Below are 26690 nucleotides of genomic sequence, written 5' to 3'. Positions count from 1 at the left end.
AAGGTGAAGTCTTTAGGCTGAAAATGTGTGCTAAAAGAACTATTATACAGCATCTGCCAAAACAACATTTTTGTCTTGCTGAAATGCTTCTTGTAATAAGGCATTCCATCAATATAACTCATTTGAATATGTTACCCATTATTATCAATGATTTTGCTAACCATTAATTGAGAGCAGACACCCCCCACACTTCCTTTGCTAGCTGTATTTGTCCTTTTATGTTTATTTGCATGTTTTGTTTGTGAGCAAATTACAGTATATCTTTATTTTGAGGGTTATTATAGCTAATGACTTACTTACAGAAAGTGAAATTGCTACCTAAACCATTAAAACAGCTAACTGCAAGATCAAGACATATGTCTGGAGAGATGAAATATTCTTCCAAGTTCCTGTATTCTGGGCCAGCTATTAAAGGGCTTGACTTGATTTTAATCATTTCCTTCATAGGCAGATGACCACTGACAATGTTGCACAAATCAGTCATAAAATTTAATAGGAGCATGAGAATTTTGAACAAAAGCAATAAAATATATATAGAAGTGCTGAAAGCATATGAATTACATTATCAAAGAGATTCATAGTTACTAAACCTGAAAAGTCCCAAAGACAGGCTCTGGCTTAGCTAAATTTGCTCTGGGGTTGCAAACTTCTGAGGACTGGACATAGGATTTCCTCACATGGATGAAGTAATGTGACCCAAGATCTAGGCATCTTCTTAAGGAAAGGAGACCATGCCAACAGAGTGCAGGGTTTAAAAGTCACCATGTAGTGATGCTGTGACATGAAGCATTTAATTTTCTGAGGACTGTGTTAAACTGTTCAAAACAGATGCAGTATCTGAGATGTAGTATGTGAAGAGTTTTCAGATAGGGGGGTTGCTTTTCCATGATGGCTTCATCCAGGCTCCACTTGGATAAATTCAGGTAAATTTCCTCAGCAGTGGCATTTTCTTGCTGTTACTAGAATGGATCAGCTCTGGAAAGTGAAAAAAGTCAAAAGAAAAAATAAGAGGGCTTGGCAGAGTGAGGAAGGAGAAAGTGAAGTGCTCGTACTTCTGTAAGATCATCCCCACAAAAAGCCAGGTGTTGATGTGTCATTGAAACTAAGGGCTGTGTACAATTTCAGTAAGTCCTTCACAGGTAGGACCATGCCAGAATTGCCCAAAACTTGCACTCAGATTCGTAAGCTGATTTTCAGTCTGCGAACTGATGCACAAGAATCAGCATGACTGCAGAAGTAGAGACTGAAGATTCGTGATCAAAATTAAACCTTAACAACATCGGCTTAATTCTAGAGCAGCTCTTCCTACTGACACTGGGGACTCAGCTGTGGTGTAGTGTATGACACCAGGACGGGCCTGGGGTCTCTGAAAAGTCTTGTTCAGAGGAAAGAAAATCTGAGAGAAAATAAGGAAAAGACTATTGTTCCAGTAAGCACTCTTCACAACTTTGTGCCAGTCCCAGTCAGTAGATCCAAGCCTTGATTTATATGTCTTAAAAACACTGAGCAGCTCCCAGAGCAGGCTGTGTCCCTGGAGAGAACTAGATGGGTTAAGATTAAAATTCCTTGGCAATATTCAGCCTTTTTAGGGAAAGAAAAGCAGAATAGCAAGGCAGAGTGAGGAGAGACATACAGTAGCAGACAGACTGACTGACGCCTTTGGCTGCTGAATTGAGTGGAAGTACATTTTCCCTGGTAATTGCTGGAGATCTGAGTATTTCATCTAACATGAAGGTAAGACAATTGCTTACTTAATTTTTACTGATGAAGTGAATATGGCAAGTGCGATGAAATATTAATTTATATGGATAAATACTTAGTTGAAAATGTAATTGGGCAGTACTGCAAGAAAGAAGAAGACTGAAAAGCAACAGCTTGCACAACAAAGCTGAAGAAAATCAGTGTGACACTCTATTTCTTAAGCTGACTAGTGTAAAGATTGCAGAAAGTTAGAACAGCTACATGAGCTAACAGAAAAAGCAGAAAAGCAAAGTAAGTTTGCTTTTACTTTTTTTTCAGGTGCTGGGGATTTTTCTGTTGATAGAAGTTTCAGGCTTCTTTTCCATTTTTTCCAGGTGAATATTTCTTTAGTGAATCACATGCTGAAGACTAAGCATGTATAATTTAACAGACAATTTCTGGTGCATGACATGGAGCAGGGCTTAAAGGGGTCTTCATATATATTTCCTGGGAGAGGAGACACTGGTGTCAGCGCTGCTACTGCCAGCAGTGGGGACAAGAGTGAGACATTGTGATGTCCCTTACCTCTGCCCAGAGGAGTCAGCCACCCTTCGGGAAAAGAGCACACAGCTGTGGTGCTAGCCACAGCAACACCTGTCTGTGAAACACAGCACGGGCTTACCCCAAGCCACCCCTGATCCCTGGGGTGGGTGTCACCCTCAGTGCCTCCCATTGAGAAACTGGCTGCGGGAAGGTCTGCTGCATGCCATGGCACACACAGCCCCTGGTAGCTCCCTGCAGATCTCCGGATGTGCTCTGGCCTCTTCCTGCTTTGCCATGTGTGGTCTTTGAAGCTTATATATGGTTACACAAAGTTCTTGCTGATCTTCAGGCTAGGTGAGTGTATCTAGTTTCCTTTTTTTTTCAGTGACCAGAAAGCCCAAGCTGGGATTGATTTCATTCTTACACATGAAAGGCAAATCCAAGGAGTTTTAGAGGGAGCCTAATTATACCCCTGTTATTGGAGGCATGCTTTGCTGTTTAGGAAAGTTTTGCTCTAATGCTTATGGATGGGAATCCCTGATGAATTTCCTCTTTTTTTTTTTTTTTAATGCAAAAAATACTACTGGAGCAGCCCTTCCCCTCCAGTCCATTGCCGTTGGAATTCTTTTGGCCCTTGGTCCGAGTGTGATGGCTGTACTCAAAACCAGGTATAGACGGACACACCTTTTCTGTAGTCATGACTTCATAAACACATGATTTTTTCCCAGTAGTTAAGGAGCTGCTTTAAAACCCCAAATCAGGTGTCAGACAAAAGGCCCAGCAGAACGAGAAGGCTGAGGGAAATCCTCCAGTCTGTCTTCAATATGTTCCCTTTCAAAGATTTGATATTCATGTTGTAAAACAATTTGTGTACTTTTTATTTTGGTGATCATTCCAAAAAGCTCAACTGAACTGTTCAGTAAACTGAGATGTTCTTCCACTGATGCTGGTTTGTACCAATTCTGTTAATTTTTCATTCATGGAGTCATGTCTCAAGGAAAGAAAACTTGGTTGCAAAGTATTATCCTCAATGAAAACTAGGTGATGATTTTACAGTGCAACTCTATTGATGCACAAGACACTTTTGATTTTCCTTCTCATTTACTTTGACATTGCATCAATTAGGAAGGGATTAGTCAAAATTAAAGATGTGCCATGAGACAGTACTTACTCTTTTTAGAAGCAAAAAGTAGCCTATTTGATGTTAGATTTTATCATCTTCCTCAATGACATTGTTTACATTGAAGAACTTTAGCAATTTCATATCAGGCATGATTGGTCCTATTAAAAATGTAAAACAAAACTGAAATTTGTCAGCAGCTTTCTCTTGGTTTCAGTTACATATTAGATTTTTGAACAAACCAGCCAAGCTTATGCATCAGACTAAAGACCTTATAGGTAAAATAGTTGTCTTTCTATTAACTTGAGAGTTTGTAACCATATTGTGGTAATAAGAAGCGTGGTTGTTCTCAGAAAAAATAGTGAATGTCTCTTTTCCTTATAGCAGTAGACCGGTAGCTTGTTCTTGACACTAGTATACTATTCCTGCTTTGCATTTGGATTTTCTAAGATCTCCCTTGATTTGCACTCAGATTCGGAGACGGACAGTAGCAGTTTATGGCCAGTATGGGGGAAACCCCTGCCCTGGGGATGCCTTTGAAACAAGATCATGCACCCCCACAAGGGGATGCCCAACAGAGGATGGCTGTGGTGATCGGTTCAGATGTTTCTCAGGTACCATCCAAGATCTTTTTCACCATTTTCTGGTCATAAAGTTAAGAAGATAACCTTGTTATCTCTGAACTTTAGTAAATGGGCAATGACTTTGCAGAACCCTTGACCTACAGATAAATTTGATTTAGGAGTATGTTTCCTTTTGTCCATCCTCAACTATGCAAGTTTTTAATTTCATCTGGAGTGTTGCAGATAATATGCTGCAGCCCCAGTCATCTCTCTAAGTCATTCTGCCTTACCTATTTGCCCCAGAGTACAGTTTTTTTTCATTACGAGAAGGTAATTAAGGAATGCAACCTTAGACATGATTGTTCAAAACTGTTCTAGGCTATATCCAAACATCCTGGAAATCAACCGGGTCAGGGAAACTAATGCTCCCTAAAGCAGTCCTTGTATCCAAGCAGCTCCCATTACCTTCACAAAAAAGGACATCTCAGTAGATAGACGTTTATCACAGAGAAGGATGATAAACATGTTTTGGTGCTACCAGAGAGATAATCACAGTTAATCACAAGTGATAGGGTCAAAGGATGAAAGCTCAGGAAATAAATCTAGAAGTCAACTATTTTGTTATCATAAGCCTTGAATGGCCGTGGTTCCCTCAAGTGTACTATACACTATTTCTTTGTGTCTACATTTACTGTTATTTCACGAGCCCTCCCAGGTCCAGTCTGTTCATCATGGGAGTGACAAGCTAATTAATGTAGTAGATAAGTAGGACTTTTGCTTTGATTTTAGATGATTTATTTTTAAAGGAACAAACACTTCTCCTTTCCCCATGCATTTTTGTTCTGATTTAGGTCAGTGCATTAGCAGATCTCTTGTGTGCAATGGAGATCAGGACTGTGAGGAAGATGGTGCGGATGAAGATCGATGTGAAGAGAAGACGACTGTATGTGATATTGATAAAACACCTCCAAATTCAGAACTTACAGGAACAGGGTAATGTTCTGTGCCAAACTCAGTAGCACTGGTGCCAAATGCATTTATATTTTTGTTATATTTACAAACTCTGGCTGTACAGATAGGCTTTCTGGGCCTATGGTAAAATGTCCCATATGCAAAAGTGTTCATCTGGCCTCCATCATGCCAGTGTCTCGGTGAAGCCAGAATGTACAGGCACTTTGATCTGAAGTACAAAATAAAGCTTTCTATCTTTCATTCTCGCTATTGAAAAACATCTTTTAAGATATGAAATGAAACGTCAACCAATAACACATGATCATCAGCATGGAAAAAATGAGCCAGCAATGCTCATTCTTTTTGTTCATTGCTGTTGCATTTAGTACTGTGGATCCATATGGATTTCTTTTTTTACATGCCATCTGCAACCTAGCAAAATCATTATCTTGTGTTTCCTTAGTGTAGTGGTATCACTTGATTTGCAATATAATTCAGATATAATACAAAAAACATTTTGGAATGGATGCCCTGTTGTTTCTGTGTTGCCTTAATTGCTGGAACAATAAAACTTAATAAAATCAGTTGTAATAGATATGAATGTCTTAATGTTAAGAGATGCTGGTATGTGTTCATTTTTGTTGACAAATAAAAGCAACATTTTGCTTTCCATGTTGTAACATGCTATGCACAATGCAGTTCTGTGGGTGTAAAAGTCTATCAGCCAATATCCCCTTTCCTTGGGTAAATCAGCTTATGATCTTAATCTGCAGATACAGCATTCAGTTATAATGGCTCTGTAATTTTTGTCTCCTGTAAAATAATTTGCTGCCTCTCTGTCTTAATGATCTTTCATGTTTTTCTTCACGTAGCTTTGATGCTGTTACTGGTGAGACTAGGGGGAGAGTCATACATACAAAAAGCTTTGGAGGACAATGCAGAAAGGTCTTTAGTGGTGATGGGAGACAATACTACAGGCTGAGTGAAAGCGTTCTTGCTTATACTTTCCAGGTACATTTTCATTAAGCACAGCTTTATACTTGGAGTCATGATTAAAACTGGGAGAATGATGCAAACTTGTAGGGTCTCTTGACAGGTAGGCTTCCCTAAACGCAGCTGAATGACACCTTCTCCCTCTCTGCACTCACTTATTGTTTTGAAATACAAACCGTTATATATCTTGCTAAAATGAAAAGCAAAAAAATTGTAATTCCTTGGATGTGATTTCTAATTCTCTCAGACTTAGATTGAATGTAAAGCCATCTCCTTAGAATAAGCAGTGGCCTGAATCACCCTAAGAAATCTTGTATGCACAAGGCTTTTGGGTGCTTTGTGAAGATCTTCCAGAGATATGCTTTGTTTGAAGTCACTGTCTCAGAGATTTTGTCTGTCTCACATTTATCAAAAACATGTCAATCAAACCTTAATGTACTTTACTTCATAACATAAATACTTGATATACAAATATATAAATTTATATGTAATGCTTTTCCAATAGCATTCAGTACTTTTTCTGAAATCTGAAATGGATTCAGCCTGAAAAACACATCGAATTTTTTGCATCAGGAAGAACTTGCTCTATTCTAGAAGTTATCTTTTTTAACATCCTTTATGAAACTATACAGAATTCTGTCTTTCATCTTCTAGGTTAAAATTCAGAATGATTTCAGCTATGAGTTTTTCAACAGCAGCTGGTCTTACATGAAACACACAGAGAGGTATGAAAAATCAAACAGTGGACACAGTTATTCACAGAATAAAATTATGCAACACAGTCAAAAGGTATGTATAAGTTGTCACTGTGGCTTAGTATTTTGCATAAACATTTTCATCATCTTTTTAACGTGCTTTTATAGTGAGATGCAAATATTTATTTTATCCAGATATTTTTGTCACAAAGTGCATGACAAAAAAGTCCCATAAAACCCTTTTAGAAAGAGATCACTGGTTTGTGTATCAATTAAGAAGGGTTGGCTGCTGTTTTTACCTTCGCCATTTTACCTCTTTATTAGTAATTTATTTATTTGCTAGCTGTTTTTCTCCCTATTTGAGGAAGGAAAACATTGGCTTCTTCTCATAATTGATCAGTCTTTTCTGTGTTCTTCTAATGATTTGCTGCCTTTTTTTCTTCCTATTACCTCTGTCAGTATCTTGGAGCGAAAAAATTGAAGTAATTTTGCAATTAAAGTTAATTTATTTTATGATATATTTCCACTAGTAGAACTCCATTAAGAGAGAGATCTGGTGTCTTAAACAGCCAGGAGGTCACAGTGCTTATGCCTCTGACTTATTTAAAAAGGAGCATTAAATAAATAATTTGAGAGTAACTCTCAATTATGAAGTATAGTGTCTATCTTATAGCAAATAAAATCAAGTAACAAATGTATACATTTTATGGCCTCAAGCTGACAGAGGACAGACTCATTTTACCACACTAGCAGTGTCATATTTTGAGACTTAGCATAACAATATTCAAAAGCATCTTTGAGAGGCTGAGGTGAACAATACTGTATAGGTATATAGGATTTTATAATTCAGCAGCATCCTCAAAATGGTTACAGCCCTTTTCAAAGAAAGGATGCTCTAGACAAAACAGGGTGCAAAGAAGGCCTCTCTAGTCCTCTGATTTGCTTTCAGACAAGGCCTGTTAACCTGCTACTGCCAGGCCTCTGGTGTTGGAAACCACCATTAGCTTTGAAGAGTGATATTTTCCTTTCTTTTTTGTCCCTATGCTGGCTTTCAGGTACATCATAGAAAAGAAAGATGTTGCAGCAATTATAAATAAAGGTCCAAAAGATATTTCCTAACTTCAGGGTATTCTTTTTGCATTCAGTGGATTGCTTAGACATATCTAACAGCTCTGTAAAGCTGGCGGTTAGTAGCCAATATAATGTGCATGTTGTCTGGCTAGTAAGAACCACCCTGATGGTGACATGGAGCATGGCTGACGTATTTTCCTTCCCCCAGAGTAAGCAGCTGATGGTTGTTGAGAACAGTGTGGAAGTTGCTCAGTTTATTAACAATCGCCCAGACTTTCTCGCTCTTGCGGAGCCCTTCTGGAAGGAACTGGCCAACCTTCCAGTTGTCTACGAATACAACATCTACCGAAGACTTATTGAACATTTTGGGACTCATTTCTTACACTCTGGATCTCTGGGAGGACATTACAAAGTTATTTTTTATATGGATACTGACAAAATGAAAGCAGAAGGTAGAGTACAAAGAAACTAAGTGAATAAACAAGAATAAAAATTTATTTGCATGTTCTCCCAGCTAACATTTAAAATCAAGTAACTGACTTCTACTAGCCACCACATTCTCTCACGGACAAAAGAAAGAAGATTAGAAAAAGTGCTCAAACCACAACATTCAGTTCTAGATCAACATCTGTGACCTGCAGTGTTCTGGGTAGCAAAGATCTGATAGTTGGTTCAGGACCTGGTCAAGCTAAACTTGAGTGCTGGTGCCAATCTAAATCTCAAATAGTGTTAAAGGTTAGAAGTTGCTTGGAGACGAAGGTTGAGTAAAACTGTGTAAAGCAGAAAAAATTATAAACAGAGCAAACACCAGAGTGACATGTATGATGGTACTCAGTGGGAAGCAGTGCTATAGAATTAGGGACTGCTGAGAAAAGTGATGAAAGAAACAATAAACCTTTTACAGATACACCTCCCCATCACTCAGCCTCCATCCATAAGCTTTAGCAACGCATGGACCTTCCCACAGGATGTGCTGGTTAGTTGTCTTCTAATTTAGGCATAATACTTCATGATATCTCAAGTCAATGGGAAACTCAGAAATTAATCCAACACACTTTTTGTGTACAGTATTGTTAATGGATCAATTATCTGCAGGTATGAGCATAACAGACATGTACGAGTGCACCACATCAGGCTGGAATGCATTCATTGTGAAAAAGAAGAAAGTAAAGTGCTCCAAACTGGATGAACTGCTACTGACTTCTTCAGGTAAATGTTCAACAGCGACTCATACAGTTGTCATGTCTCCATCTTTCATCTCCTCCTAAATTGCTGTTAAAATGAGAAATAGGTATTGATAACTTTGTTGAACTCCATCTTAACACACTGAACCCAGACAACAAGTGCCTTGTTTAAAAGGCTCTCCAGTACTCATCAATCACTGCTAATGCTTTCCCAGTATCTAGCACTTTTCTGAACACCCTAAATCAGGGCTGCCAAGACACCTGCAAAACTAGATATTTCTTATATATTATCAATATAGGAGCTCTTGATCCAGACACAGATTGTTGATCTGCACTAATGAGTCCTTTCACTACTTGCTAGCATAGCTTTTGCATGTATTTTTTCTATTTCTATTTGTAAATATAGCAATGCTGGTATTTTCTGTATTTCCCATCCTGAATCTACAGGAAGCAGTGGTAATAAGATTAGAGGAGATCCCTACATAGAAGGAGGAAGCCCAGGTGCTGTTGCTGGCCTTAGTTATCTAGAGCTGGATAATCCTGCTGGGAACAGTCAGAGATACTCCTTTTGGGCCAGCTCAGTGACAGACTATCCCAGAGTAATTAAACAAAAGGTAAGGCTTTTTTCCTGAAGCAGAGATGAGCAGATGGGATCACCTCAAGGGGATAAATGATTAAGCTATAGTGGTTGATTAATCAGGCTGTAGTCTGCAATCATTTTGTTTTCAGATCACTTTATAAAAAAGAAAAGTTCACGGGAAGAAAATGCCATGAAGCTAACGTGATCAGCTGCATCACAAATCTAAGTCCTTTGGCAGGTCAATGCCTACTATCTTACTGAAGACTGCTTGAGTGACTTTAGTGGAGTTCAGCTTAAGAATAGAGGGTCACCCTGCTATTGGAGAAAGCCCAGATTTGAGATAGCCCCTTACCTGAAATGCATATTGGCAGGCCTGTGTGGCTTCCACTCAGCTTGCCAACTTCTGTGTATCCTTTTTATCCCTCCCTCTTCTCTCTCATCCAGAAGTTTAGCATAACTGGAGATTCTGGAAGCCAGTCACTTCAAAGTTGGGCTTGGCCATATTCACTGCTACCTTGTCTAAGTCCTTTTTGTGAACTGTTCACAAATTGAAGAATGGCATAAACCCAAAATATTTCTGTCAGAAAGGTTTCAATTAAATGTAAAAGCACAGAATATTGTAAAATAAGAAACAGAAATGCAAAATGTTTTCGCCTATTGTTACCTTCAATCACTGCTCAATGAAATACCATAATGGGTTTTTTAAATGTCCAGCATTTAACACTGAGAATAACTAGGTGAGAATTCAGGTTACTGCACATTGGTGGTTTGTGTTATACTTTTATCTCAGCTGTAATCTCATAGCTCAAATACGTTTAAATTACCACTAACTTTAAGGGTTGCTGTTAAACAGAGCTGACTTTTCAGAAAAAAGCTAATAGCTAGCTAGTAAATTAGAGCATCTGTCAACTCCCATGTGCAGGAGCATACATCACAAATTATTTTGCATGATGAAATGTGCTTATAAACTCTTATATCCCAATTATAAGTATTTAATGTAAATGTTTCTCTACTGTGTGTAGCTAACACCATTATATGAGCTGGTAAAGGAAGTACCCTGCTCCTCAGTCAAAAAGCATTACCTAAAACAAGCCATTGAAGAATATATGGCTGAAAATGATCCCTGCAAATGTCAGCCTTGCCAGAACAGTGGTGAGGTGGCCGTGGAAGGAACTCAGTGTGTGTGTTACTGCAAACCCTACACCTTTGGAGCAGCTTGTGAGCTGGGAACTCTTGTGCAAGATCAGGCAGGTCAGCACTCTTTAAACTTGTGAGAGTTTAGAAGTGGCAAAGTGTGCTCTCCTGCTTCCAGAGTCATTTTGCCTCGCTGCACAACCTGAATGAGTGGCTGATGTGCAGTGGCTAATTGGGTCAGTTATCGCTGCAGATATACAACATGAGGAGGGTCATGTTGAGCCTGAGTCTTTGCTTAACATGTCCAGACACAAGGAACTTAACAAAAGACTGTTATTGTTGTTAAACACAGTGGACAATACTAACCACTCAAAATGAGTATCAGTAACTTCAAAAAATTTTGCCTTTTAATTTTGTTATTAGTTGTAGCTAATAGCTATTTTTATGTTCTCTCAGACTCTGATGTCATATAGACTGTGGAATTATACTTGTGTAAAAGGCAAGTTTGGGAAAGGTGAAAGATTAGATCAACACAATCTGAAATTCTCTGTAAGGGCACAGTTTGGACCATCACTAGCTTTGAACAGCCTGTGCCTTTAAACCACCTACAGAGTGGTTTAATATGAAATACTCCCAAATGTGGCATAGGTGGTGTTGATGGACACTGGAGCTGCTGGTCTTCCTGGAGTTCTTGTTCAGGGGGAAGGAAATCAAGGAGTAGAGCCTGTAACAACCCCTCCCCGCATGGTGGTGGGAAGGCCTGCGTAGGAGAGCAGCATGAAAGCAGACCATGTGAAGATGAAGAGTTGCAGCATTTTCGGTAAGCAGAAAAAAACAGTTTGAGCACCACTACAGGAAGATTTAAAAATTTATTTCAGAAGGGAGCATAAGCTATTGAATTTGGGAAGAAGATCACTTACTGAGCTTTCATATTTAAGTTGAAACAAAATGAAATTCAGAAGCTGTGAATCTGCTACAAGGTAAGAGTAGAAAATGGGGTAAAAGCCAGTAAACTTGACACCATTCTATTTAGCACTCTCTCAGATAGCCTGGCAGTGCCTGATTTAAGTATAATTGTGATGTAAATGTGACTCATAAGAGTCTTGAAAATGGGCTTCACTGAGAAGTGTAGAATTTTGAAAGGAAGGGAGACTAAATTCAAACTAAGTCATACTTTTGTTTGCTTCATAGCTTGATTGAACCACATTGTTTTGATCTATCCATAACTCCTACAGAGTTCTGTTCACGTCCTCCTCTCTTGGAAAATGGATTTGTTCAAGTAAGTTATTTCTATTACTCTCTTTTCTGTCCTATTCCTACCTGCAGTGTCTCTATTACAGTTAATACAGATATTCACTTGCAAATTTGTATTTATCTTGGTAAGCTTGGTATCAGAGCTACTGTATAGCAGCTCTGTCAGCATTTCTCCCTGACTGAAGTTTACATGACCTTAGCCAAGATTTCTTACTAAAAATAAAAGAAAACCAAAAAAGGCCCACCCCTAAAACCAGAACAAAATCTTTGCTTTTCTGGACCATGGTACCTACAGAGAAAAGTAACCTACTTGTTCTTTACCCTATACACATATTAAAAATTTTCTGAGTCACATGAATTACATATTAAAGCACAGAAAACTAGAGAAAAAACAACACAGAATGTAAACTGTCCAAGCTCATCCTGCAAGTCCATAGCAAAATTATAATCAGATTTTAGGAATCTTCATTCTACATGCTGTAACTCACCATTGCACTTTCTTGTTCCCTGGTGAAACTATGATCTGACAAGGTATTTGGATGACTGTAACTTGGGCCTGTTTAGCAAGGGAGACTAAATTCCTCCCTTGGAAGAATGGATTATGCCTTCTGCATGTTATGAGGCTGTCTAGAGTCTTTTTGCCCAATAAATAGATAAAAGGATTAGTTCAAAATCCATTAGTTGCCTCTGCACAACTGCAACCTGAGGCAAGATCCAAAATTTTGTGCTCCCTCTTTGCCAGTGATTTTTTTGTGGGTAATCAATAGTCATCTCCTATATTGATATTTTGGTTCACAAACAAACCCTGCAATTTGAGGAGTACTCTCAATTTTTCATAAGATCACTCCTTAGAAGAGAGTGGGATATAAAATGAGAAAAGACTTGTGTCTTCAAGTCCAGCTCTTTTGAGTGGCCATATCACATTAACCTTTAGCAAGCTGATAACATGCCATCCTAAGAATTAGCAAAGCCATATACTCTCCACTGATCCCCCTGGAAGGCTGTTCAAGAGCTTATGTTCCCCCTCTAATGCTTGATAACAGCCATATTTGCAGTCAGTTTATACACTGTTAGGAAAGCACTGTTCCATCACTGATGTACCACTGCCAGACCCCTGTCACAGGTTATCTTCAACTCTGACCCTCCCTTTGCTCAGTTAAGGTAGCCCAAATGTTCTGTATTCTACCAATTTATTTGCAGCATCGTCTCCATTTTGATCCCATTTACTGACTATTGATAACCAGAATTGCCCCCAGTATTCCAGACACTCCCAGCAGTGCACCGTAGACTGGTGTTAACACTTCTCACTGTCCTCAGCTACCGCATCCCAGAATCAAAGGGAGTTCAACTCTGCTGGTGGTTCTTAGACTGTATACTCAAAATTTCACCTGTTCTTTTTCTTTCAGAATGCTGAGAACTCATACCCTGTTGGGAAAAGCATTGTTTATGCTTGCAAACATGGATATTCTCTTGTTGGTGATCCTGTTGCTAAGTGTGGCAGTAATTTACAGTGGCAAGTTGGAGACAGATATTGCCAGGGTATGTCTAACAGATTCTTGGTTTGATATACAACTCCATTCCTGAATTCCAGTGAAACATCTCTGAACACTGCTTTCCAACAACAATGGGGGAAAACACACACCTGCATTTACCAGTTCCCTAGGCATAATCAGGTCTAAATTAACTTTTATTTTATACCATATATTGTAATACTGAAATAGAAACATGACCATAAGGTCTGGTTTTAAGGAAGGCTGGAAGTAAGCGAGACTAAATTCCAGTCCAGGAATTACTTCCTGCAGAAACAAACTTTGTTGTTTAATTCACTCCTGTGGCTATATCCAAGAACCATGGGAATGAGTCTATGTCTAAAGCCAACCGAGGAAAAGGTCCAGTGGCAGCAGCGGGCAACGACTGTTCTTTAACTGCCTTGTAAGAACACAACTCCAAGGGTCACTTTATGTCTTGGATGATCTCCTCACTTCACTCTTTTTCTCTAACCTGGTCAGGAACCATTAGGGTTTCTTTTTTCCTCTGCATATTTTATTTGTGAGTCAACCTGGAGTGTGATCATACAGACTTGGGAATTTCCAGACCTGCAGTTCAACACCATCCTTTCCTCCCTCCAACCAGGACTGACTGCCCACAAATGCTAGTCCACACTGTTTAAATGCCATCTCTTTGTGTATCAGTACATGGTCTCCAAGGATCCTGTATGTATGACCTCTCTCTTCTAGGATGTTACTCTCTAGTATGAACCCTCTACAGAAACATGAGTCCTAAGAACAGAGAAGCCCTCTTCAAGCTAGGGCTGAACCTGCAGGCAGTGGGAGAACATATTGTCACTCTGTCCTTGCTATTGCACATGTTTGGCTGGTGTGATGAGTTAATATCCTGGGCTAACATGGTTGATATGTTTCTACAGAAAAATCAGCTAATCTTACCATTCAATTTGTTAAGGAATGTAGGAGAAGATAAAATATGTGACTGCTTTCTGCAATCCACTGTTTCACTGTGGTTATCTCAAATGCTTCAATCCTTAGAAACTGCTTGTCCCCTGCCTGTCCTGGAGTGGGGTTTGCAAGGAGAGCCATGGAAACCTCTGTATGAGATTGGTGAGAGAATAACTCTGTCTTGTCCACATGGTATGCACTTAGAAGGGGCACGCTCCATTCTGTGTGAGCCCAGTCTCAAGTGGTCTCCTGACATGAACACTATCCAGTGCAAGAGACCAGGTAAGCCATTGTACTCCTCCAAGTGCAATGCAGGTGTTTCTTTCCTGGACAGACTATGGCTTGTATAGTAAAAAAAATAGACAGAGTTACAAATTATATAGTGATAGAGAAGCCATACTGAAATCACCATCAGGAAGCACAGAAAACAGGAGTGTGTGTTTTCTGTGGGCTGTTCAAAAAAGATGCCCTAAGACATTTCTTGTGAGGTTTCCTTACAGCTTTTTGCTTTCCACTCTGCTATTGCTATCAAGTATTTTTACTAACAGTATTTTAAGAGATTGCCTGGGATGTATGCTGCCTATTCTGCCACCCAAGTGTACTTCATTTTCCACCTATGTTGTGTAATACCACCACCATGTGAGCTGCACCTTAGAGATACAGCTTTCATATCTGAAAGCTGTTCAGTGCACCATGGCCTCTCATGGCAGAAAACGACAGGGCTGACTGACTCCTTTTGTTCATCTGACAGTCACACAGTGGATATGGAGTAAATCTTCAGGAACTGGAAGCAATGGGAAAAGGCTGCTTCAAGTTCATTGTAACAATTGTTTAAACTGTGGGTTGATACTGGCAGGCACTGACAGAGAGGGAAACGGGCTATAGCATACAGCGTCTCTAAGTCATCTTTTCCAGCTGTTGGAAGGCAGGTGAGGCTTTCTCTTGAGCACTCCTGTGATGCTGATCAGTGACATAGAGGCATCCAAGCAGCTTGCTGCTTCAAGCCAGTCGCATCTTCAGCCGAGAGCCCAGATGTTCTCATATCCCTGCAGAGACCCTTGCCTGGGGACAACTGCCACTACTGTAGAAGACTAGGCATGTCTCCTACAATTCATGTCTGTCCTCTCTTTATCAACCAACTGCTGCCTGAAGTTGCCTCAACTGAGGGATGGGGCAGGTGACAGTCAGACCTCAAAAGGCAAGGGTCCTGTGAGTCATCAGCCACTGTGTCATATCCATATGCACAGGAAGCATAAGAATTTCAGAAGGAATAACATAGCTGTACATAAACGGCTCACTGCTGCTCAAGTGCTAAAGTACCAGTCTGACATACTGTTGTAAATTACTCCTTAGGCTCAGCCTTAGTGACTGATTTTCATCATTTTTTGTTACATCATGTATTCAAATTCTGTAGTAAGTAGAACCAGTTTCAAGTACTTCCCTCTTTAGAAACAGCTTCTGCCTGATCGTATGGGAGCATTACTTTAGTACAAAAGTTAAAAATCAAAAAAGGGACCGCAATTAGATTAGAATAACAATTAGAATGACAGTTAAAAAGCAAAGGAATATAAGATAAGAAGGGTAAAAATTAAGAAGATAATGTATACACAGACACAGTGACACATATTTTTGGATGAGAGTATTTAGTCAGCAATAGTGTCAGTAGTAGTCAACTATACAACCAACAGCTCTAGGGGTGGAGACAATGCAGTGATTTTTGGCGGAAATTTCCCCTCTGCAGGCAGATGGGTACACCTGTTTTCTGCATTGAAAATTCTTTTTTTTTTTTTTCACCTTCTCTGGCAATTTCTGCCTGTCTGTTTTGCTTGGCAAGTCTTAATCCATAAGGGAGATTTAAAAAAATTTTTTTTAGGTAACAATGTTCAATGGTATTAAAGTTTCATGTAAAGTAGGAAACTACAGAAATCTATCTAAAAAACAAATCAGGATAAAGCTTTCTCAGAAAGTGTGTCCGTACAGATTTAGCAAAGTCTTGCCATTACTTGACACAGAAATCTCCAGAGGAATGTTTAGCAAAGGCCTATTTCATTTTCAAGCTTGGAATACAACTGCACTCAAAGAACAGTACGTGTGCAATCACAAAAATTCCCCAAGAATCACTATTGCTTTTATTTTTAAAGTTAGTGCAGATTGAGGACTAATGATGGAACTTGTAGTTTTCATTATCATCAGTGTATAAAGATATTCATGTTCACATTTCTACATACGACTTTGGAGCCTTAGACAGTGGTGAAGCCAGTAACTCTGAAACCTAATGATAAAGCTGTTGCCAGCGATCATTCAGCACTGCTAAATTTATCAGAAAAAAACAGCTGCTGCAGAAATGAGATGAATGTTTAAGCTTCAGCATAGTACCTGTCTCCCTCCATCTGACTCATGACCCGTGGATAAATTACTGAACAGTAACTTTGCAAAGTGTATCATATCTTTTTAATAGTGTTGATTCCTTCCACACAGTAGATGCTTTTATTGAACATGCAGGATATGACTTTATGTCATGGTTGTATAATTCAGTGCGTTTTAAGCTCAACTGATAGGATAATTTCGGAGTAGACCTTTAACAGCCCTTGTTTTTCTGACCCTTAATAACACTGTCTGTGTTCTTCTACTTCAGTGCCCAGTGTGAAACCAGAAGTGACAGAGCCTAAATGTCAGCCATGGGAGAAAGTGCATCAGTCGCAATGCGTGTGCAAAATGCCCTATGAATGTGGGTAAGTTCAAGCTGAATTTGACAATGACTTTCTCACTTTATTCAAGACCAATTAAATTTTTTAAGTCTTCAGTCCGTGACAGATGAGAAAGCTTTACTCATATGAGAAGGAGGCATTGTACCTTGTTTGCTTTACAGCTCAATCAATGTCCTGTTCATCACTTACCTGCCTTGTCAGAGCTGTCAGTGGGTTTTAGCAGTGATGGAATTTGGTTGGATGACAGAAGGTGAAGGGATAATTTCAGCTCCACTTGATCTGTGAAATAGATGGAAAAAGATAAAATGATATTTTGAAGATTTAGAAGATTGACGATAAGTTAGAACAGAGGCCCTTGGGACATAAAACATCAAAGCAGTAAGCTAGTGAAATAAAGCAGATTTCATTTCCCTGCTGAGAGACTGGAGAATTATGAAAGGCACAATAATCTAATCTCCCATTTACATAGCAGTTTGTACAGACCAGTCACATCACTTTTCCTGACCTCATAACTTTCAGACCAGAGTTTATTTTTTCCTGTTTGATCTAAGCCTATATTCTGCAATGATCGATGCAGGAGAAATGTAAGGAAATGTGTAACTCTCTCAGTTCTTTGTTAAACATGGAGGTAACAGAACCAAAACAGAGGAGTAACAAGAAGACACCTGAGATCACCTGGAGCTGATGGCCAGATGTACCAAAGAGCTCAGCACTCCAACATCTGGGCTGGTTTTGATAGACTGGATGAAGTCTCCTATAAAGTCATCACAGGAGCTCTGGATATGAAATGTGGCCAGGTTTATGCCACAGCAGGTGCTGAGCAGTTTGGAAACTCTAGCATAACATGCCAAATTTGTCTTATCCTTGTGTAGTAGGCAGAGAAATCTTTGTTGCCTGAAGTTATTTCAAGGTAGCACTTCTCAGTGGAGTATGTGTACTTTCTGTCAGCCATATAGTTCAAGAGTGCCCTGCATGGTTACTCTGGTTCTAAGTCAAAATTACCACACTTTGAACATCTCAAAATTAAAATTGGTGAGCTTATTTCAGTTTTTTGTAGACCACTAGACACTTCCCTAGGGTCTGAACCTATTGTCTTGCATGCAAAGGTAAGTGCCAGGTTTGTAACAACTCTGCTAGGACTCTATTCCTGTGCTTAAACACCTAAATATTTTAAATAATCTGGTTCTACTCTTTTTGTGTCAATACTCATTAAAGTGAGGCAACAATCCCTCCTCTGGTTCATGGGTGTGTTGAGGTTAGTTACGTAGATAATGAGGGGAGTCCACAGTGCTAGGGAAGGCATTGGGCAGAGTCACAATAACCTTGTAAGTTAAATTGATTATGTTCACTTATGCATTCAGGCTTCAGTTATAACTAATCTACTACTTGCCTGTTTCTATTTTTTATAATTATGTTCAAAATGGCAGGAAGATAGATAACAGTCATTTCTGTTACCTGATGCCATCTTTTCACTGTCTTGAAATAACACATCTAATAATAGAAGGATAAATCATCAGCTGTCAAAGCAGACTAATCTGACAGCCTGTTAAGGCTGTAGGAGTAAGGCATATAAGCAGATCTTGGTCCTTCCACAGAGAGCAGAAGTAACTTGGCTTGCTTTGCTGTGGCAGTGACCTTCAGCAGCAGCCTCTGCTTGGAAGAGAGCTGGGAACCAGATTTCGTGTGGGAATTCAGGAACATCATGGTTTCAGACCCATCCTACGTCCTTTCAGTTTCCAAGAGACTAGCAACAAAGACTTCCCAGGACAGCACAAGAATCCTACAACAGGCTGGTGTGGGGTAATTTGTCCCTTGTTATTTGTTGCCTTAGGCCACATCTATCCTCATCAGTTAGAGCAAGGTAATGATTCTGAGCACCAGAGCTGCTAAATTGCTAAAGCAGAACTTTGGCAAGGGTCAACTACTGGATAATTCTCAGGCACAGTGCAGGAGTTACTAGGGTCAGGGATCATTCCAGTCTCATGCAGTCCCCATCTTTTGGGGGAAAAGAGAGTTCAACAGTATGAACACCAGCTATCCAGCTATTCTGTGTGAATTGGCCCTAGTGCAAGGAAGGGGTCAAAGCACAGTTAGTGTGTTAATTCAGATGAAACCTCAGTCTCCAGTAGCTAAAGACTATCTCCACAGTGAAACATGAGATTTGATAACTTTAAAATACTATCTCCTCTTTTTTCCTCCAAATTTATTTGTGTAGCATCTATGTCTCTCTCAGAGCTGTTGGCCTGTGTTGTTATATTAAAACTTACGGTGTTAAATATAATTTTAAGAAGTTAAAATAATTACCAGCATGATGAATTTTTCACTTTTTAGTTTCACTGAAAGTTGCCTGCCTCTCATTGTAGGTGAAAGGGAGAGAAGGTATTTGCTGACTTACATATGCTATTTCATTTCTTACAATATGTGTTTTAGTAAAAAGCTTGTTCTTATACAAACCTTCTTTTTCAGATAAAAGGTATTGAATTTCTCACATTCACTTTACACAATCATTCTTCCTTGCCTCTAATAATTTTTATTGCACTGCTGTGATGCTCCCAGCCCTGTAATATTCTTTCTCAGCAATAGTACAAATTATTAATTTTTCTTATGAGTACAGATTCTCCATCCTTTTTCTTATGCATCTGAACATGTTGATTTCCACTGGCTTTCTCCCAGCTGACCCAGATATAGCAAATATGTGGAGCACTCTCAAGACAGTTTGAGGCATTATACCACAATGAGAGACTGGCAACATGGACCATGAACTTCCCGGGTTCAACCTTTGGCAGCTGGTTAAAGCAGCCTCCCTCCCCTCTTTGGGCATTGCTAAAGTGGTGCAAAGCAGACAGATCAGTGCTCTTGTGTCTGGCCTTAATCTTTTCAGCAAAATTAAGCTGCCTTGTGTACATGATTTTGACATTAAGACTCAGATATTGAGATTTATCACTCAAGCAAATAAAGAAGGCTTCTGAACAATTTTAAACATAATAAACAACTTAATTACAGATTAGATGCTTTCCCTGGATCACACTTTGTTCTTCCAAATTTATGATGATATTTAAAGATGAAGTTTTTCTCATACCTCTGTCTGCAAAGATAACTTTCACATTATAAATCAGCACACCACTAACACATAGGCTGTGAAGCCAGACAAGCAAACAATGTAATACAGACAGATGCACCAGCTTCCTTTAGCAGCTGCTTGGTGCTGCATATCCATTGGGTTGTCCTCTTGTTGTCCGTCAGAATATGAAATGTCCCTCAGAAATGAGGCAACAAACTTTACTAGAGATTTAGTGGCTGGTATTTTGACTAAGCACAGCAGTTAAAGGACTCATTGCAGTTGAGGACGCTAACTTAAGTAGGAGATATCATACAGTTAATAATTTTTGAAGACATATTTGGTTGCAGTTAGATGCAGCAAAGTTTTCAGGCTCAGCTAATAAACTCTGTGCCAAATTTTAAATATCTTAAAGGTACACTATGTTACAGGTAGTTTAAGGTTTCTGTAAAGCCAGCTCTTTTAAGAGGCTTCAAAACGCTCTCTCAAAGAGCCAGTCCCAAAGCTTGGACCAGGCACTTTTCCTCAGTGTCTTATTTATAGATCTACCAAAAAGCACTTCCTAATTCCCAGGAAAAGAAAAAAAAAAAAAAAAAAAGAAAAATTACCTTAACACATGGCCAGCAAGTAAGCAAGATTTGAGTCAGGACTTTCTTACTAGACCTTCCCTCTTCCAAATTCCTCTTCATTACCCTGATAAGCTACTTTCTCAAGGACTGTTACCCTCTCCTTCAGGCAGTCTCCTGAAGATCATTAGGGCCATTTCCCTGTTCATCATCAGACTCTCCTCCCCACCAAACACCTGTTTATCAGAGGTTGACTCTCAGAACTGACCCATTAGACACTAGAATTTTCTGTTGGGAGTGTTTGTGAGATCAAAAGGAGGATCTGTGCTGAAAATAAACCTTTGGCACTGTATTTCAAAGCTCTCCATCCCCTGGGAGCACGTCTCCGCTTTCTCATACCCTGCCCTAGCACCTTACTTGTGGCTGTAAAGTGCATCGAGGAATGCACAGGCATGCCCTTCTCCAGAGAGGCACTTTTTTTTTGTTCACTTTGCACAGATGACACTGATTGCATTGAGAACAAGTGGAGAAGCTTGGGGTTTGAGATTAAAATCCAGAAATAATGGAAGGGCTTTTTACTGCCCTCCTACACTTACAGCATGAAACAGAAATGATGACAATTTCCTGGAACTGTACTCAAAGCAGACATTGTTTAACATTGTCTGAGAATTGTTATTACCATTTTTACAAGCTAATTTTTGTGGGTGTTAGAACAATATCTGAATTTCAAGAAATAAAGAAGCAAATTCCCTGGATAAATAGAGCAGATTTTTCATAAAATCTATGTGGAGATGTATGTGTATTTTCAGAAATATCTTTGGTCTATGATGTTAGATCATAACATTTTATTTAGCAAAAGCTGAGGCTTTTAAAGGACAGCAGAGAAAAGGTCTTTATATTTTAATATCTTATAATTAAGAAATACTTGGAAAATATTTTAATATATGTGCATGTGAATATATCATTACATGTATATGAAATGTTTTCTCTGTATGTACTTAGGTGCATGCATGTGTAATATATTAGAGAATAATTGAGATCTGATCTCTTTTTAATTAAAGTCTCACTCTCACTGCTACTGAGGTCAATGGCAAATACCCAGTAATATCCCTGCCCTTCAGAGGGAACAGATCCTGGCTCAGCTGAGGTGCATCCTGTGGAAAAGGAAGGAGTTGGAATTATTCACATGTCTATGTCTCGAGTTCCCTTGCTGAACTTTTAGTATGTACTTCAATGAACAGGGAAATTGGAACTGGACCGTGAATGTTTTCCACTCCCTCAGCAATTTTTAAGAGGTACTAAGATAAAGCACATTTAAATAGCATGATCCCTGTTTTTGTTTTCAGTCCTTCCCTGGACACCTGTGCTACAGACCAAAGAACCAAGAGAAACACACCTTTAACTGTTTGCAAGATGCATGCCTTGGAGTGCATGGGCAGAAAATATTCTCTTACTAATGCAGAAAACTGCAGAAGACCTCATGCAGCTGAAATACCATGTGGATCATGCCGTTCATGGGAAAAATGTGATGGTAAGAGATTCTTCACAATTGTAAGCAAAATCAGTTTTATAACCAAAATGAAAGCTTTATCCCCAGTTACACATTAGCTGTAGGTCTGTCCTGGTATAGTATCTCCAGACCATCTCAAGCACAAGGCACTGCTAAGCTGGTTCAAACCATCAGCCCGGTGTTTGGTGTCCAAACATGGCAGGAAGGTCTAGGAAAGCCATTTACTTTTGTTTGTACTTCACTGCCTATCCCCAGTTTCTCATATTATGATCAAAGGTGAATGTCTCTTCCCTCAGAGGAAATAGTCCCAGTCTTTTGCAATCTGTCTGAAGTGGAAGTTTTCAAATTCCCTGATCTAATTGCTCTGAGTGTCCTGCACTACATTGCATTTAATGGAGGGTTGCCAGAAATGGAAAGATAAAGAAGAAAATTAGGTTTTTAGAAGTGCCCCAGATAGTGGCACAGTTATTGTCATGTTTTGAAAATAAAAAAGATTACTTGATATGAGTTCATCTGTTTTGTCTAGCAGGATTGAACAGACAAAAATAATAACAAAAAAAAATCAAAACTGGCTGGAACTTCAGCAAACACAGACAAAAAACCCCCCCCCACAACACCAAAACAAAGACACAGTTATGAAAAATAAATCTCAGATGGGATCTTCTTCTTATCTGATTAATTAGCTGTTGTCACTGATACAAAAATGCACATTTATTTGTAGGAGTAGATCCTTTAATCTTAGTGACACTGCCTGTATGTAAATAAAGATATCAGTTTTAAGTGTCTGAATGATTGGTTTGTTACTGTCCAAGGACAGATCTCTCATCTTACATGTTCTCTGGACTCAGAGCAGTACATACATGAACTGGTTCAAGCAGTAACATCAGAGAAGTCTTTGAGAACAATATCTCAGGCACCTTGAGCAAGCTTTTCATACAAACACAATCAGTCTCTCTGAGCAGAGGAAGCCCCAGCTGTGCACCAGTCATTTCCACTTCTAGTTTTTCCACTGAACCTGAATATCATCTAATGTTACTTCTGATTCGGAAAAGAATCATGGAATCGTAGAATGTTTTAGCTGGGAAGGGACCTTTAAAGGACATCTAGTCCAACCCCCTGCAATGAGCAGGGACATCTTCAACCAGATCAGATTGCTCGGAGCCCCCTCCAACCTGGCCTTGAATGTTTCCAGGGATGGGGCATCTAACACCTCTCTGGGTAACCTGCTCCAGTGTTTTAATCACCCTTATTGTAAAAAATTTCTTCCTTGTATCTACTTTGAATTTACCCTCCTCTAGTTTAAAACCATTACCCCTTGTCCTAACACTACACGATCTATTAAAAAGTCTGTCCCCACCTTTCTTATATGCCCCCTTTAAGTATTGGAAGGCCAGTATAAGGTCTCCCCAGAGCCTTCTCCAGGCTGAACAACCCTGACACTCTCAGCCTGTCCCCATTAGGAAAGGTGTTCCACCCCTCTGATCATTTCTGTGGCTCTCCTCTGGACCCCCTCCAACAGGTCCATGTCTTCCTTGCACTGAGTACCCTCCAGAAAATTGCTGGCAATACTACAGTTTTGCTGGAAACATTTTAGTCTGTTTTTTGTTGAGTCAGATGCCATTCTGACTGTTTTTCCTCTGTGCTTTTGTTTAGTGCAATCAAACAACTGTGTTTGTGATGAAGATGGGCCATGTGAGCAGGGAGGCATCCAGATCTGTGCTGAAGTGAGCGGCTCTGCTGCCCGTTGGACCATGACCGAGTGTGAGGCTGGGCGGCTCAGATGCCGGGGGGAGACTGTCACCGTTGTCAGCATAAGGCCCTGTGATGTAGAGAACAAATAAGATATGTTATGGTTCATTTTGCTTATTGCCACAGGATATGTCAAAATGTGTCAACTCTTGGGCAGGACATATTTCGAACCTTGCTCTACCAAATGTAAGCTCTGCTGTGAAGTCCACTTCATTGGCTCTGATCAGCACTGAATCAGGGTCTGAGGCTCTTCATTAGTCAGAGTTGCACTAGCCACTACCACTCATGACAAGGCTCTTGCTTAGATCCTGGACTTAGCACTGGCAAGTTTACTTCACATTTCCATCAGAATTAAAAAATATTGCTGAAGTGCAGTTGCTAAAGTAGCATTTATAGCGATGGATTACAGTGTCTGACGTTGTAAATACATTTTTCTTAAAGCCACACAAACATATACATTCACTGAGTAGATTTAGATTGAAAATAAAAAGAATAAGCTTTACAGAGTAAGATGTATCATTCTTCTCTTTTGATAAAGTAGCTTCTTCTTACTATGCCTTGTTCATTTGAGCAAGCAGTATGCACAGCATTGAACCTGTCATTGAGCCTGAAGCTCTTAAAGGTCAAAACAATGTGCATTAATAGCAATGAGAAGACTTATATGCTTGCAGCTTCTTGTACACAGATGCACTTAATGAAAAATCACCATTTGACATTGTCATAACTATCATCATGAGATACATTTGTAAACACAGGTAACTCATTTGTATGTCACATGTATTTATGTTTGTGCCACGATCAGTTTGCTTACAGACCACTGCACACAGAAGCCTTCTACCACAGCAAAACTTTCTCAGAGGCAGCTATTAGGGAAGGTGTATCTTCACAGAAATGGAGGCACTCCACATGCAGTCCCCCTGGAGATAGCTTTGGACAATCTCCTAAGACTGTTTCTGAATAAAAGAAGTCTCTTCCACTCCTTACACAGCTAAGCATGCTGTCTAGTGTAGCCAGTGACATCTTTGCGCACATATTGTGTACCTTGCAAGTCCATTCAGGTACCTGTCCTGGCAGTCCAATCTCTTCTTCCTGTTCTCAGATGCAAACAAGGACAAAGGAGTGGATAGCAAGTGGGTGATCTAGCAAGTGCAATACTATTGGCAGGAAGCCTGTATGCTTTTTAAGAGACAGATTTTATTTCTTACTATCAATAAATACCTACCAGATGAAACACCTCTCTCAGTTGTCATGTTTGAACCTGAAGTTTCCTTACATAAACCTTACCCTCAGCTGGAAAAGCTTTGCTTTCCATGGTGCTGGCAATGAGGATTAAGCCAGAACAAAAGAGGTATGCTTTCCCTTGGACACTCTCTCTCCTGGGGGCAGCTATGTTGGAAGGGAAGGTTGCCACCGCACTAACTGAAAGGACCTCCTGACCTTAATGCTGCCTGGAACTTAATGGCCCTTTTTTGGGTTTTGAGCAAATCATAAATTTTTGTGAATAGCTTATAGCTGAAAACAAGTAGACAAAAAGCCAAATTAATTTAATCAGTTATTTTGTTCTGCATTATTTGCTAAGGAGTAGCATGTTTGGAGAGCAGCCTGATGTTTGCTCTTTGGTTACTCCCAACTCTCCTGTCCACAATTTTTAGCTTTTTTCTTGGGGCAACTGGCACAACATGTGATCAGACCATATGAGCCCACTGGGTAGCAATAGTTTCCAAAGCTGCTGGAGGCAAGAGATAATTACCTGGAAATTTCCTGATAGATAGCACAGAAATAATAGTGGCTTGGTGATTCATGTCTTCAAACCCTGGGAAATTTAGAAAACCAGCACAGGGCCTCAAGAAATGTTGAGAATTCCTGCTTAAGAAACAGTTCAAAAAACCAGTAAGGTTGCCTGATAATCATCTCGATATATCAGCAGGAACAGATCTCCACATCCATAAAATAAATTAGTCTGAGATAAGACAGACAAAATATTAATGAAGGCTGAATTTCAAATGTTTCATCCAGTCCCTGACATCTCACTGTTTGTCTGACCCGTCTAAATCTTCACAGGGATCCTTTTTCTCTCCTTTTTCTTTCTAATTATCCACGCTATCTTTTCCCCTCCTACTTGTTAGCCCAGTCATCTCCTTTTCAGTAGACACATCATAGACCCTTTCCCTCCTAGCTGCCTAGGAGAGCTGTGGGTGTCCAGCAAGATTTTGCTCCCCTTTGTGCTGTGACACTGCAATCCTTTCCCTGCCTGACTTCTGCCACATACTGTTTTCAGTCTTGTATCTGTCTAGGTCAGAAAGCACTTCAGTTCCATCATCCCTTCTGAAAATCTGAGGACATCTTACAGCATTTTAGAACACACATGATTTTTTTTTTTTTTTTTAAACAACCAGCTGACTGTCTAATGCTGCTTGGGAGGGAGGAAGAAGTAAGGAAAGCAATATGGCTACTTAATGAAGGAAAACCAGGTTCATGTAGGACCAGTGGTTGGGACGACAATCTGTCCAATCGTTCTTTCATCCCTATGGTGGACACATCTGCTGGCCACACTTTGGCCCTTTCAGTACAGAAGCTTCCCCAGTCACTGTGGTCCACCTCTTCATCATACTGTGGTAAACCTAACAAGGAACTGCAGGACATTTTTTCTTGGTTAGAAAGAAAAGTCAGATGAATTAGTGTCAGATGAGAAGAACAAAGAGGAGACCATGGTTCCATGAAGTCAGTCAGCTTAACAAAATTACCTGGTAGAGAGTGGTAAACTCCTTTGTTTTACCTGACCTAAATGTCCACATGCTTCTTTTGGGTGAGCATTTGCCCCGTCACCATGTGTCAGGATACTTGGGAGGAGTTTGATATTAGATGACCCAAGCTTTGG

The 26690-nt window shown here is 39.7% G+C and overlaps 1 protein-coding gene across 1 annotated transcript; it reads left to right on the top strand.

Annotated features, from left to right (window-relative positions):
• Positions 1–1585: 1585 nt before the first annotated feature.
• On the top strand, positions 1586–25043 carry C7 (complement C7). The gene is made up of 18 exons (XM_074856197.1): positions 1586–1734; positions 2020–2075; positions 2816–2891; positions 3816–3957; positions 4758–4899; positions 5730–5868; positions 6505–6639; positions 7825–8068; positions 8712–8825; positions 9248–9414; positions 10403–10631; positions 11163–11334; positions 11706–11793; positions 13175–13307; positions 14312–14503; positions 16857–16953; positions 21900–22084; positions 23717–25043. Exons 1-18 carry the CDS (start codon positions 1729–1731, stop codon positions 23902–23904), a joined length of 2505 nt encoding a protein of 834 aa, XP_074712298.1. The 5' UTR covers positions 1586–1728; the 3' UTR covers positions 23905–25043.
• The last annotated feature ends 1647 nt before the right edge of the window (positions 25044–26690 follow it).

Source organism: Strix uralensis, chromosome Z (genome assembly GCF_047716275.1).
Source record: "Strix uralensis isolate ZFMK-TIS-50842 chromosome Z, bStrUra1, whole genome shotgun sequence".
Taxonomy (NCBI): domain Eukaryota; kingdom Metazoa; phylum Chordata; class Aves; order Strigiformes; family Strigidae; genus Strix; species Strix uralensis.
Note: the sequence above shows the minus strand (reverse complement) of the source record. Positions and strands in the feature narration are given on the sequence as shown.

What these genes read in the sequence shown, in the direction of transcription:
- C7 (XM_074856197.1), top strand. An exon ending in TCTTGTGCAAGATCAGGCAG is followed by an intron (nt 10,632 to 11,162) that starts GTCAGCACTCTT and finishes AATGTGGCATAG; the next exon opens with GTGGTGTTGATGGACACTGG. An exon ending in TGGAGACAGATATTGCCAGG is followed by an intron (nt 13,308 to 14,311) that starts GTATGTCTAACA and finishes TTCAATCCTTAG; the next exon opens with AAACTGCTTGTCCCCTGCCT.